The sequence below is a fragment of the Urocitellus parryii genome, chromosome 1 (assembly GCF_045843805.1).
Source record: "Urocitellus parryii isolate mUroPar1 chromosome 1, mUroPar1.hap1, whole genome shotgun sequence".
NCBI lineage: Eukaryota > Metazoa > Chordata > Mammalia > Rodentia > Sciuridae > Urocitellus > Urocitellus parryii.
The window spans coordinates 123,628,531-123,644,119 of record NC_135531.1 but is presented as its reverse complement, the minus strand read 5'-3'; the positions used below and the strand labels follow the sequence as shown (position 1 = coordinate 123,644,119).

Below are 15,589 nucleotides of genomic sequence, written 5' to 3'. Positions count from 1 at the left end.
ATCTTTAAACAAAATTGTCATAATGCTGTCTTTTGACAATACCCTGACCACCAAATGTCAAATATTTTGTTCTCTTCTAACCACAAGACATGCCCAAAGTTAGCATTTGTTGTTGACACACAGTTCTCTTTATCAGGTTTGTATGTGGTACCAAAGATCAGATAACCTATATACTTTGTAAATATGTTCTATGTTTCTTTCCCTACCATTCCACCACCCTATGTAAAGTGTTGGAGCAGTACTTGTATACTTGCCATAAAATTTTCCATTTAGATAAAGGACAACTGCAAGACACACAGCACTTACTCACTGGTCTCTAGTGATCCTGACATGACGTACCCCTGGGCATACATTGAGAAGGCCACCTTCTAGGAAGACGGGAGAAGTTGTTTCATTTTTAATTCCTAATTCTGTTCTCTAGGTGGGACATCCTTGTATATTTTTCTTTATGTTCCCTGGCCCCACTTTCTGCAGGTTCTTACTTGTCCATGGTCCTCCTTAACCACATAAAGAGTGGGAATGGGGAAGAATATCCTATTTATGGTCGTACAACTTTCAAGGTCTCCCTCTTGATGAAGCAAGCACTGAAAGGCAATAGCAAAGGTGGCTTTACTATTTAAACAATCCATCAAAAGCTTTGTTTGTTTGACTTCATGTTTCTTTGTAAATAAATACAAGTTCCTCAACATATTTACAAGCTTCCGACATTTATTTCCAATCAGTTTCATACACCAACACTACACTTGATGTTCATTCCTAAATATAATTCTCTAGCTTGATTTGTTTCTTTGTTCCTCACTCTGTGCCTCTTTTCCTCTATTTAAAGTCAGCTACCTTTTGGCTATCTGAAACAACAAGTGAGAAGACCAGAGCTTTCATCCGATCTTTTCAATAGAGTTGGGTCATTTGCTTATTGAGAAGTTTTACTGTGTTTGCTCCTTGAGTCTTTTAAAATCTCATTTGTTCTACTGTTTAAAATTTAGTAGCAGTTAGTTTTCAAATTTGCAAGGATCTGTATTTCTAGACTCTCTAATCCTTTTTATTTCTGCAAATTCTTTTCTGAACTCATCTCTCTCATGTAATTATTTACCAGATACAGACAATAACGACCAACACACACTTTTTATTTTGAAATAATTTTAGACTTGTAGGAGAATTACAGAAACAGTATAGGGAGTTTTTCTATACCCTTGTTTCAGCTTTCGCTAATACAAACTGTGTCACTACTGTGACCAAAATACATGACAAGAACAATTTCCAGGAGGTAAATTTTTATTAGAGTTCACTCTTTCAGAGGTTCAGTCCATGGTAAGTCAACTCAATTGCTCTGGGCCTGAGGTGAGGCAGAACATCATGGTGGAAGGACTCAGCAGAGGAAAGCCACTAAGCTAATGACAGCCAGAAAATAGAGAAGGGACCAGGGACAGATAGTCCAAGGCCACAACCTCAGTGATCTGCCTCCTACTGCTACATCCCACCTGCCAATGGACACCACCCAGTAGTTCCTCTGGCTACTGTGGTCAATGGATTACTGCAATAAAAGGTTCACCCACTGATGACGCTGGAGCCCTAATCATTTCCTAAAAGTTCTGTACCTAGTTGTATTAGAGACCAAGTTTCCAACACATGAGCCTTGGGGAACATTCCAGATCCAAACAACACAAACCTCTTACCTAACTATCAATTACTGAGTTCAGAAAGCTAGTACAACTAATTTAAGTTTTGCCAGTTTTCCCACTAATGTGTTTATTCTGGCCCATGTTCCATTCCAGAAATTCTTGTTGTATTTGGTTTTCATAATCTCCTCCAATCTCTAAAAAGTACATGTCTTCATAATCTTGACAATTATGAACATTATTGGCTATTTTGTGGAATGTTTCTCACTTTGAATTTTTCTAATTTTTTTCATGATCAGATTGATATTTTGTATTTGTGGTGAGAATACCACAGAAATGATGTTATGCAATATATGTGTAGGTAATGTTGTTGATAAACTGTATTATTGGTGATGTTAACTTGATCAATTGGCTAAAGTGACATGAGTTTCTTCATTGTTAAGTTACTATGTTCCCTTCATAATTAATGAATTATAGAGAAATATTCACAGAATATGCAGATATTCTATTTCTTATCATACCTTTGCTCACTATTTTTATTTAACATCTATAAATGATTCTTTCCTAACATAATTATGAATGTGTTGTTTCCTATGGTGATATTCTGTTTTTATCATCCTTTCTATATTTATTAAATAGAATATTTCTCTAAGGAAGAGCTTTCCTTTCTCCTATTTAATTATTCATTCATTCATTCAGAAGAATGAATATAATAATAATAATTCTTATTAATATATTAATAATATAATAATATTATGTTGTATAATATAATAATAACTAATATTATTTATTAATATCATAATGGACTCATGGATGTTTATTTTATTCTACGGGTTGTAAACCAACAGTATAATTACTCATGCATTACTTAAATTATGCCAACTTTGATGCTTAGTAGAACCCGTGTTCTTTTGACAAGTCTATATGCTCTTTTACACAATTTCCTTTTTTTGACATCTGAAGATGTTTCAGGTTCTTGTTATCTTTGTCCTATTCCAGCCCTGGATTCAACCTTTTTTCTAGAGGGCCTTGGTTCTCTTTATGGGAAAGTAACACAAACTAAGATTTGGGTATTAGGTATACTCACTGATACCTTGTAATTGCTTTTAGGCTCACTCAGTATTTATATGCACAAATACATACTTACACATCTATTTTTAGTTCTATTTTTTTAGTATAGGGGCTTGAACCCAGGGCCTCACAGATGCCAGTCAAGTGTTCTACCATTGACCTACATTCCTAGCCCTATTTTTAATTCTCTCGTTCTTTCTCTTTCATTCATATATATACATATTTCCAAGAGTTGATACTGATACCACTGATTCGACTCCAACATTGCAGAGCTCATTCTCAACTAATTCCTTCTTCAACATCTAGCTGCAGACCAGAAAAGATAAAGAATCATACCATACATCACTTGTATCTACATTCTATTGAAGAACTTGGCCACATAGTTTTACAATAGGAGTAAAATGTGGGGAAACATGGGAGGAATGTGGTCTAATGTTGATCTCTGAAAGAAGAGAAACATGAAAATTTATAAGCATTAGTATTCTTTGTCATACCCAGTCTGTCATGCGAATATCACTTTCTATGTGTACCATGAGATGAAAAGCTTTGGAAGCACTAATCTGGAAAGATTAAATGATTTGCTCAAATCAAGAAGCAGATAGATTTCTTCCAGTTAAATTATATTTTCTAGGATTAAACACCACTTTATTATTACTATTTGGAAATATTTTTGATATGCAAGCAATAAGTCAGTGGAAAAATACCAAAATGGAACTGTAGTAAGTAGCTCTAAAACTTTCAATTTAGAACATATTTTTTGATCTCTAAGTCAAGTAAATATATGAGTGTTTTAATGTACATATATTTCTTGGGGGTTTTTTTTTGTGTGTATATTTCAGTTCCCAAATTATCATTATTTGTAGATATGACATCCTGTTAAGCATTGCAACACAGTTGACTGTGATTAACATAGTGGATATTATAATAAACTCTTTCAGGATGAGTTGCTAGTTTATAGCTATATAGGGATTATTATATAGACATTTTGCTGCAGTGAGATGATTGTTATCTATCTATGGCTTGCTCTCTTTATTGTTATCTATCTATGGCTTGCTCTCTTATAAAGTCTGTAATACATCTCTGGATATTAGGATAGTCCACTCTCAAAGCTAGTCACCTGTTTTTAGCAAGGGGCGGAATATAAGACCTATATTTCCTTGTCCAGAACTCTTCCTAGGAGTCAATAAAAGATATTTAGAGTTTAAGGATTATGAGGAATGTATTCTGAGGGCAGAGATAACCAGTCTTAATTCTAGATTCTAAAACACCTATTGTGTGCTGACAAAAAAGGGACAAACACTATAAACAAGGTTTCTGATTATAAGAAGTTTATATCCTAGTGAGAAGAGCAAATAAAATATTTTCAAAAAAGTGGCAAATGAAAACAGATTGATGTGAGAGAGCATGCCTAGGCAAGGGATGGAATTCTGCTTTAGATGATGATAAGTTTTCAAAGGAAGATAGCCTTATGCAGGAGAAAATTATCCAAGTGCAAAGTTCCCCAGATGGTAAGGAACTTTGTGTGAGAAGGGGGGGAGAGAGAGAGAGAGAGAGAGAGAGAGAGAGAGAGAGAGAGAGAGAGAGAGAAGTGCATCTGAACAGGATACACTATCATGATGGTGAGGGTAGCCGCAGAGTGTCTTGAGGTCATGGTACAAATTTAAGGATTGTTCTAATTGTAGTGCAGAACAATTCAAAGTCTTTATATTGGGGTGTGATGCTATTTGCCTTATATTTTAAAAAAGATAACTCTGGTTGCTGTCTAGAGCATAATCAGAGGAAGATCAGAGTGGCAGGGATTAAATTTATGTTAGTGGGATTGCAAATCAATGTAAATTCTCATAACCTTCCCTCACTACCCCAGACTAAAGGGCCCTACCTCCATATTCCATCATACCCAAAATATGAAATCAATAAAGTTATAGTATTTATAACTATGACTTAATCATTAACTTGTTTTTTTGTCTGTCACCCCATTTAAGGTTGTGAAATAAAATATAGACTCTCAGTTAAATACGAATTTCGGGTAACGGATAATTTTTTTCCACTATGAGTTTCCAAATATTGCATAGGAAAGATGGATATTAAAACATTATTCTTTGTTCATGTGAAATTCAAATCATTCTATTGTCTGTATTTTTATTTGCTTCATCTGGCAGCCTACTCCCCCTAGAATATAAACCACTTGAGGGCGGGAACTTTTGTCTATTTCCTAATGCACATCGAGAGTGTAGCATACTGCTGGGCAGGAGGAAGCTGTACTGAAGGAAGGAGCGAAGGATTAAGCCAACTAATAAGTAATTGAGTAAAAGGGTGAGAGAACACCTCCACGGGCGGCGAGAGGAAACTTCACCAGCACCTGGGTGGGAGTTTCGGTCTGCACAGCTGCCGCCTAGCGGGACCGCTGACGTGCTGAGGTCACGGGCTGCGGCGGGCCTGGTGACGTCATCACGCTCGCGCACTCGGCCGCTCCGGGGCTGTAGTGGCGCCGGCGGTTTTTGGCTTGTTGTGGTGAACGCTAGCTTTCCGGCGACTCTGACCCAAGAGCGGCTGCCGGCTGAGACGTCGGGCTCCCGCAGTTGCCCCTGAGGCCCACATTCCCTGTCGTTGGCTGTCAGCAGCAGGCCTGGCCGCTCCCGCGCGGGGAGAACATCTCCTCAGGGCCATGTCCAGGCCGAGCAGCGTCTCCCCGCGGCCGCCGGCTCCAGGCGGTGGCGGCGGCGGCGGTGGGACTGGAGGCGGAGGGGGAGGCCCCGCTCCGTGTGGCCCTGGGGGCAGCGGCCGGGCCAAGGGTCTGAAGGACATTCGTATCGACGAGGAGGTGAAGATCGCAGTCAATATCGCTCTGGAGCGCTTCCGATACGGGGACCAGAGAGGTGCGGTTCCAGACAGGGACCCCGCTGGCCTACGGCCCTTCGCCCCCGGCCCGCAAACTGGATCCCCTGAATGATGGGGCTGCCCCAGAAAAGGAGGGGAGACCGGGGCCGCCCACCTGGCAGCCCTCCGAGGCTCAGCCCGGGTTGGAGCGCGGTGGTGCCCCTACGGTGGGAAGTGAAGAACCGCAAGCTGCCGTGCGGGTCCTCTGGGTTACTGACCAGAGGGAAGGCGGGAAGGTCAAGTTGCTCCCAAGCGGGAAGTTTTTCTTTTTCCAGGACTTTCAGCAGCCTTGGGCAGCTAGGGCAGCGTTTTTTGGGTATTGGTAAGCCTCTACACTTACATTATTTAAAAGCAGCTTAGCCTTAACTAGTTAACATTTAAGCTACAAAAGTAGAAGAAGGAAGTCAAACAGATAAGTAAATGCACTTGCAAAATGTTTAAATCTTAGTAACATCATGCTAAACACTTAGACAAATTAAACTTTTCTTGGCCTACGAAGCTATTCCACACCTTAGAAGACTCTGTCTTGGGTCCTATAATTCAGGACCAGCAGCTCACCGGTGGTGTCTGTACAGCATCATTGAATGCTCCCTCCGTTTTGCTGACTTAAATAGAAGACTTTTTAGTTTCAGTCCAAACTGGGTGACCTGGAAGAGTAATTCTGAACTTCTATTAAAACAGACGTAAAGTGTCAGCACTATGTAACAATAAATCTCATCCAAAATAATGGAACATAAATTCGGTATAGTTTTGAAAGCAAAGACGGTGGAGTTTCATGTTGAGAACTAATGCTTGCATATTCTCATTGTTGAAGGAAATAAACATTTTGTTAATTAAGGAAATAAACATTTTGTTAATTAAGCATACACCTGGATTACAGATGTATGCCCTGCTTAGTTAATTCATTTTGATGTTCATTGTGAGTTTATAGCAGTGTTCTGGGTGCTACAAGAAGCAAGTAAGGACTAAGTAAAAATACTAAATTATGTTCATCAGTCATTATATCAGCTCAAGATTCCAGCAGTCTTTGGTAAGCATCAGAGTCCTTTATCATATTTAGGTTCATTACATGGTTCAAAAAAATTAATATCAGAATTCTGGTAAGCATTCAGTGGTTATTGAATTAATACTTACTTTTCACAAAATATAATTTGACTATATGCTTATGTGTTTTTTGTAATTTGCATTTTTATATATTACTTGAAAGAAAATTGTCCATCCACAAATGGTACTACTTTTTTTTTTTATGTAGAAATGGAATTTCCTTCTTCACTGACCAGTACTGAAAGAGCCTTTATTCATCGATTGAGTCAATCTCTTGGTTTAGTTTCTAAAAGTAAAGGGTAAGCTGATAGTTTTTCTTATTTTAAAACAGATTATTTATCAAAAAAAGGGATAAATATGTCATAGTACTTAACCACTGAACCACGTCCCACCCCTTTTATTTTATTGTTTTAATTTTTAAAAAATTTAAAATAATTTTTTTTAATTGTAGGTGGACACAGTACCTTTATTTTATTTATTTATTTTTATGTGGTGCTGAGGATTGAACCTAGTGCCCCATGCGTGCTATGCCAGTGCTCTGCCACTGAGGTACAACCGCACCCCAAGTTGCATAGGGTCTCACTAATTGCCAAGGCTGGTCTTGAGCTCGTGATCCTCCTGCTTCAGCCTCTGGAGTCTCTGAGATTACAAACCTGTGCCACTGTGTTCGTCTGGTAGCCTTTCTTTCAAAATGAAGACATGTGATGGATTTTGTTTTCCATCTCTTCCTAACAAGTTGAATGTACTTTGGTTTTAATTTTAATAGTTGCTCATCTTTTAGTGAAGATAGTCTTCATGTAGTAATACCCCCATTTTGTGATATTTAGTATATCTTCTACTAAAGTTTTCTTTGAAAGTCAGGTTTCACATGCCAAAAATTCCATCTTGTCTTTGTTTAATTTTTTTCCTCAACTGAAATCATTGTGTTTTGGTCCTGAGAGAATACTTGTCTGGGCTGGGGTTGTGACTCAGTGTAGAACGCTTGCCTAGCATGTGTGAGGCACTGGGTTCAGTTCTCAGCATCACATATAAATAAACACAATAAAGTCCATTGACAACTAAAAAAGTATTTAAAAAAATTCCATTTCATCTTTTGTTTAATTTTTTTCCTCAGCTGAAATCATTGTGTTTTGGTCCTAAGAGAATACTTTTCTGAGTCTGTGACTTGTTTATAACCAAAACAAAATCTTTTCCTCTTTTAATGCAAGTTAGACAAAATGAAGTTTACAAAATTAATGGTTAAAAACTTGTGGAATGAAAAAATACAAAGTATGTGAAAGTAGATTTTCCACATATGTGGTTCTTATCCCATGACTGTTACAGTCACTACTTAATAGGTACTGAAGTAATTTACTCACCTTGACCAGAAGGGTATACCCCTTTTCAGTTTTACCTTTTCATCTTATAAGGGTTCAAAGTAGTAATTTCTCTTGAGGAATTTTTTGACACCATTAAAAAGAAACCCTGCTATATTCAGTGATAATAACAGCAGCTAACACTGAAGTGCTCTTATGCAACAGTCACTGTGCTAGATGCTTTAAATGGATTATCACTTAATTCTCTCAATAGTTTAATAAGATAGGTTCTTTTATTAACATCTGGTAACTATATAACAGGTGAGGCCATGAAAGCTTAGAGGTGGTAAGTAATTTTCTTAAAATCACATAGCTAATAAGTGGCAGAGCCAGAATTTGAACAGTTAATGTGTAACTAAAATAATTATTTTTTTGTGGGGGAGGGTACTGGGAGTTGAACTCAGAGCACTTGCCTAGAATACACAGGGTCCTATCTCTAATCTCTATCACCACCCCTTTTTAAATTTTGTTTTGAGGTAGGTTCTTGCTGAGTTTGCCCAGATTGGCCTTGAAGTTGTGATCTACCTTCCTCAGCCTTCTGAGTAGCTGGATTACAGGTGTATGCCCTGCTTAGTTAATTCATTTTGATTTTCATTGTGAGTTTATAGCAATGTTCTGTGTCCTACAAGAAGTTAGGTCAAAAATAATGTATGGGAGGTCTCATTTTCTAGGAACTTATAGTCCATTAAGTCCATACAAAGAACAAATTTACTACAAACTGTGGATATAGTATAAAAGCAGCTGTATTCATTTTAGTAAATGAATAAAATGAGTATAGCATAAAAGCAGCTGTATTCATTTTAGCAAAGTTATTTGGTTGGTTATTAAACTATTAAGTTTCTAACTAGTCATAAAAAGTCCATTAATATATTAAAGTTTAATATATTAAACTTCAATAAATTTGTAATTCTGTATTACATACAGTATTGGGGTGAAAATGATTTAGATCTTTTATCTCCCTGCTTAAGGGAAGTATAAATATAGGGTATAAGAAATTAAGTATTTATATTTAGTAGGCATCTAATGAATGTCTTGTTTTTTTTAGAGGCATTAACTCCTTGATGGCTGTCAGCTTTTTTTTAATCTTTTTTTTTAGATGTTGATGGACACTTATTCATTTATTTATATACAGTGCTGAGACTTGAACCCAGTGCCTCACACATGCTAAGCAAGCACTCTATCACCGAGCCACAATCCCAGGCCTGGCTGTCAGCTTTTTAAGTAGTCATTTCTTTGGCTTGTTAGATAATTTGTTTTCTTTCTTTCTTTCTTTTTTCTTTTTTTTGTGCTGGGCATCAAACCCAGGGTAGTATATGTGAAATAATCTACCACTGAGCTATACCCCCAGCCTCTTTTAGATGATCTTTTAAATTGTTTTCAGATTTGGAAAGTGGAGAATATTAAGGCATATGGCTGTTTCTGTTAAATGCTTAATAACATGTTTAGTAAACTGATAAATGGATTAATAAGAAAATTGTATCAAATTTGATTGGTTATAGCATAATTTTTCTTTTTTTGGTGGTAGGGATTGAACCCAGGGCCTTGTATATGCTGTTTGTGCTCTACCACTGAGCTAAGTTCTCAACTCCCATCATTTTTCTTCCAAAGGAAGAAGCCATTGAAATGCCACAACTTCACTATAGCATACATTGGTTATTTTTACACTTTGAAATTACAGATAAGAAATTCTTATCTATAATATTATTACATTAGTTTTAGTTAATTTTTATTTTTAATTGACTAATAATTTTATATATTTATAGAATACATTGTGATGTTTTGATACATGTATACATTGTAGAAATCAGGGTAATTTAGCATATATATCACCTTAAATATTTATCATTTCTTGGTGGTGAGAATTTTTTTTTTTTGTGTGTGTGTGTGTGTGTATGAGAACTTTAAAAAATTCTCTCATAGCTATTTTGAAATGTGCCTTATTGTTAACTATAGTCACCATACTGTGAAGTAGAACACCAGAACTTATTCTTCTTATTTAACTATAACTTTGGACCTGTTGACCAAAGTCTCCCCTTTTGTCATCCCCATTGAGCATTTGCTTTTATGCTTAAAACTGCATGTGAGGGTTGCATTTTTTTATTTATAAAATTCTAGCTGGGCATGGTGGTGTACTTCCGTAATCCCAGAGGCTTGGAAGGCTGAGGCAGGAGGATCGTAAGTTCAAAGCCAGCCTCAGCAACTTAGTGAGGCCCTAAGCAACTTAGTGAGATCCTTTCTCAAAATTAAAAATAAATAAATAAATAAAGGGCTAGGGGATGTGGCTCAGTAGTTAAGTGCCCTTGGGCTCAATCCCTGGCACAAAAAACCCAGAATTCTTGTGAAGTTATTTATGTAGCATTATTTTCTGTGGCTAGTTTCTAGTTAATTTTTCTTTAGAAAGGGGATTTTTATGTTTTTCATCAAAACATAGTATCAATAGCCTTGGAATGAATACCTGAAAAGATTTTAGTGTTTCAGTTAATGTAGCAGTATGTAATCTCTACTGTATTGAATATTTCATTCAATGATGAGGTGAATATTTTACCAAAAATCTCATTGATCCTTTTGTGATACTGTCACTGTGATGCTGAATGTGGTAGGAACAAACACTAATAGCCACAGGTGGACTCTTTTATTAAACATAGAAACTGTCAACTTTATGCTGTTTCTGCCCTACCATCTGTGCTAAACTTGAATTCAATACATTTTAAATGGTAATGGCTATGTCATTGAACCTGCTTAATGTGAATTGTTTTTATAAATAAAAGCTGTTAGGCAACCTGTATTAGGAAGGTTTCATTTTGACTATTAATTTGATTGTAGGATTGTTGAAGAAGGAGAGTATATTTTACTCAACATTGTAATTCTAGTTTCTACCACAGTGACTGGCCTAAAGTAGGTGCTCAATTAATGTATGATGATAGAAACCATATATTTAGTATTTAGTAAGGAATCGTCAGAAATTTAAAATTGTTGTAAAATAAAAGCCTCATTTAGAAGCCTTATATAGGTAAAACTGTATAGGTCAGTTTCCAGTTTAATATCGTTTTTATAATGAAGATATTGATTACAAAATTTAAAATATAATTAGAATCATAAAAATTATCAAAGTAAGTAATAATTGTTGTATTTATGACTCTGTTGCTTTTTTCTATAATATGCTGGTGATGTTAATAAATGGTAAAGCATTTTGTAAAATATTTTGGGTAACTTTTTTTTTTAATTTAGGAAATCAGCCAGATGTGGTAGCACATCCACCTGTAATCTCAGCAACTTGGGAGGTTGAGGTAGAAGAATGGGAAGTTCAAGGCCAACCTCAGCAATTTAGTGAAAAAAAAAAAAAAAGGGGGACTTGGGATGTAGCTCAATGGTAAAACACCCCTGGGTTCAATCCCCATTACAAAAAAAAAAAAAAAAGGAAATAAAATTTTTCTTTGATAATTATATAATAATTTTCATTTATGTTAGAGCCCATGCTGAAGGTGGAACATAGTAAAACCTCCTGACATGATTACTTTTACACTATGGAAATTACAGATATTTTTATCTGTAACTATTATGTTTACTTTTAGTGAAATGTACTTGACAGTATATCATTTTAATCATATAATATTCCTTTGAAATAAATATTATAATCTTAGACTTGCGCCATTAAATAATTTTCTTATGGCGACACAGCCAGTAAGTGATAGAACTGGGATTCAAACCCATGTCTTGTGAGCCTTCAGGGCCTGAGCTCTCAGTACAATTAGTGCCAGATAATATCCTTGTGTTATTAAATCATTCAAAACACTTGAGGATTTCCTGTGTGTATAGCATTTAACCTAGTGTTTTTGGAGCTACAGAAGTATAAAAGACATGGTCAGTTCTGTACTAGATAAAGAAACAAATGAATTTCCAGGAAATAACTTGAGTAGTTATAGATCATCATTACCTTTTAATTAAAGAGCCTGAAGCTTTGAAAAATTTCTTCTATTAAGAAAAAATGTATCTGAAATAGTTACCAGAAATGCTGTTTTATGAATTTTTGGTTCAGCCACTAAAACTGGCTCTTTTAACAGGTTTTCATGGGAGTGTGACATTACCAACATACTGTGGAAGCATTCAGTGGGACACATTAATCTGAACAGTCAGCCATAGCTGCTTCATTGTCACTTTTAGGTTCTTTTGTTTAGAACCCCACCCCAACCCCACCCCGCTCTATATGCTTCATAGCATGTATTAACTGGTGATGTTTCGTCTACCATAAAGTCTGCTAAAGACAAATTTTCAACACTTCTGGATAAGTAAGCCTCCCCCCCCCTTTTTTTTGCTGATTTCAAATTAAATTTGCCACATTTTGAAATTTTAATTGAAAATAGTCTTGTGGCCATTTTAGCCCTAAATTTCCCTTTATTGCATTTTGGGAGGATGTTTAGCATTTTATCCCAAAAGTGTTTTGATTTTTTAAAAATGTTTTGCTTGAGAAAAGTAGGCATATATGATATGTGAACTAGTTGACTGTATGTAGTAAACAAATGATTTTTTTAATATTCAGAAAGGGAGCAAATAGATACCTAACTGTGAAGAAGAAAGATGGATCAGAAACAGCTCATGCAATGATGACCTGTAATTTGACTCATAATACAAAGCATGCTATTAGGAGCCTAATTCAGAGATTTCCTGTCACCAATAAAGAGCGAACTGAACTTCTGCCTAAAACAGAAAGAGGAAATGTGTTTGCAGTTGAAGCTGGTATGTATTTTCTGGTGAGCTTCCTTGTTTACCCTGTTATTTGATGACTATTCTTTTTCCATTTAGATTTATTTTTAAAAACTTATATAAAATAAGTTTTTTTCAGTTTGAATAGTTTGTTAGAAATGATTAAGAGTTGTGAAAATTTGGGAACAAAATGCAGTTTTAAGGCTTGTCATGGAGTTGAACCAAGTTTTTTTTTTTTTTTTAAGCATTATAGTAATAGCTAACGTTTACTGAGTACATATTGTGTGCTAGGCAGTATACTAACCCATTATAAAAGGCCTCATGGCAACCTTTGTCCTATGAAGAGTTAAATGATTTGTTTAAAGTTATTCAACCAGCCAGCAAACTAAACAGGGATATATATACTGCCTTGATGCATTAATGAATAAAATTTTGAATTGGGGCTTTAGTATCTGTTAATGGATTGGTAGACTCTTTAGTTCATTAAGTTGCTCCAGTGTAGAAAAATTATTATTTTGGTTAGAAAATGAAGTTGTAATTTTACTATTTGGAAAAATAACTTCCAAAGTGAGACATTTTTTTTTTTTAATTTTTTTATTGATTGTTCAAAACATTACAGAGCTCATGATATATCATCTTTCATACATTTGACTCAATTGGGTTTTGAACTCCCATTTTGAGACATTTATTTTATTACCTATAGTGACAGATTTGCATAATTATCGCTGTCTTTTGGAGCAGGTCTGCAGCAAATATATGGTCTTCAATATCAAATAACTTGTTTTAAATATAGTTAGACAAAACTTATTTGGAGCTATATGGAGAATATAAAGCATATCTTTTTTATTCCTTCTTATGTTAAATGTGGATATTGCTAAAAGGCTCAACTAGGAAATTTGTGAAGCTTTCCAACCTTGTATTTACACATGTAATCCTGTTTCTCATTTAATCATACATGTATAAATTTAGAATATATAGGTTATTTTCTTTTTCTGTAATATGTTTTCATATTGTATGTCACAGTTCTTATAAATATAATGCACATTCTTTCCTACTATAAAATTTTAATTTTCTGTGATACTACTGATGGAAACTTATGGTAAACCTGAAAATAATTTAGGTTATCAAAATTGTGTTTTTAATGATTATTAAAGAATCAATTTTTATTCATCTATGTGGGTACTTAAATTTGTAGTATATTCTATAGTAAGTATAGGAGAAAAATGTGAAGCATTGAACACTTCTTTTTCAATGTTGATTATAATTTTTTTGTTCTTCCATTCATTTTCAAAGAAAACCGGGAAATGAGTAAAACAAGTGGGCGACTCAACAATGGCATACCACAAGTTCCAGTGAAAAGAGGAGAATCTGAATTTGACTCATTCAGGCAGTCTTTGCCAGTGTTTGAGAAACAAGAAGAAATTGTAAAAATAATTAAGGAAAATAAAGTAGTTTTGATTGTAGGAGAAACTGGGTCTGGAAAGACCACACAGGTTTGTTTCTCTATCCCATGTTGTAGTTTTATATCAAGTTTATTCTACTTGTGTTTATAAACAGAAAAATAGAATTATGGTTATTATACTAGTGGTTATTTCAGAAATATTACTGGGAGTACATTTTGAGAATTTGTAGAAAGGAAATATTATAAATTATTTATTTTATAACTAGAGTAGTTTATCTTAAATCTAAAATAGAGGTGAAAATGCAGATTGGTATTATGGAAGAAACATGGGCTCAGATCTGGAGTTCAAATTTCAGTTCCTCACTTATTTGATGTGAAGTTTTAGGCTAGTTTTATAATCTGTGAGGTAGAGTCTTCACTTATAAAATAAGACTAACTGCTACTTTTTTAAGGGTAAGATTTAGAGAGGCTATCTCTATAAAGCACTTGGCATGCATGGCGTTTTGTACATAGCAGCTAAAGTAAAAGCAATAAAAATTAATATAGTTTGAGGAATAGAATTAATAGGAATATGTTTGACTTGGATGTTTAGAATCAAAGCATATCTTTGTTATGAAGTTCCATTCACATGATAAAAACTTGAAAGTAAATATGGTGCAACACAACCATCTCTTGCTTACATTCTTTTTAAGTTTCAGCATTTTGTGATGGGTATTAAAATTAACTTGCTATTGATTGAGTTTCATATAAAAGTAACATTTCTTTCATAGACAAAATTTAGTTTCGACAATTAATATTTTTTAAAAATATTTTTAGTTGTAGATGGATGCAGTACCTTTATTTATTTATATATGCTGAGGATCAAACCCATTCCCTCACACGTGCTAGGCACCAGTGAGCTATAACCCCAGCCCAACATTTCTTATAGTTATATTGGTTGGCTTAATAAGTAGTCAGTTTGTAAGGAATAAAGGTTTATTTAGTTAATGGAACCTGAGAAGTCCAAGAACATGGCACTGGTCACTGGTGATGGTTTTCAGAATCATAAGGTGGTAGAGGGCATCCCTTGGCTAGACAAAACATATATGCTAACTTAGATTTCTGTTCTTATAAAATTGGTAATGCTATCATGGCAGCCCTACTTGCTTTACCTCATCTGATCCTCATCAGAAAGACCTCACCTCTGAACACCATTAATATAAGAATTTGGATATTAAGTTTTGAACTCACAAACTTTTGGGAGACACATCCAAACCATAACAGACAGAGAAGTTGACTATATCTAAAAACTTTTTCAGTTATTTATTTGTAGGACTTAGTAATTTGAACCTTAAAATGAGCTAACTAATTCATTTTTGTCTGAAGACAAAATGTTTTTTCTTCAGCATAAGTCCTTGTATGACTTAGTGAAATTCCATAGAGTCACTTTGAAGAATCTCTTTGAATGTCTGATTGATTTGTAATTCCCCTTATTCATATTTGTTTTACAAAACTCAAACATTATGGAAAATATTACAGAGAAA

At 34.9% G+C, this 15,589-nt stretch overlaps 1 protein-coding gene across 1 annotated transcript in view; it reads left to right on the top strand.

The window, feature by feature from the left end:
* The first annotated feature begins 5,146 nt into the window (after positions 1-5,146).
* Positions 5,147-15,589, top strand: part of Ythdc2 (YTH N6-methyladenosine RNA binding protein C2) — an 80,972-nt gene continuing 70,529 nt past the window's right edge. Inside the window, 4 exon segments of the mRNA XM_077801286.1 lie at positions 5,147-5,563; positions 6,817-6,907; positions 12,501-12,697; positions 13,958-14,157. Coding sequence (XP_077657412.1) covers positions 5,353-5,563; positions 6,817-6,907; positions 12,501-12,697; positions 13,958-14,157 — 699 coding nt within the window. The 5' untranslated portion in view covers positions 5,147-5,352.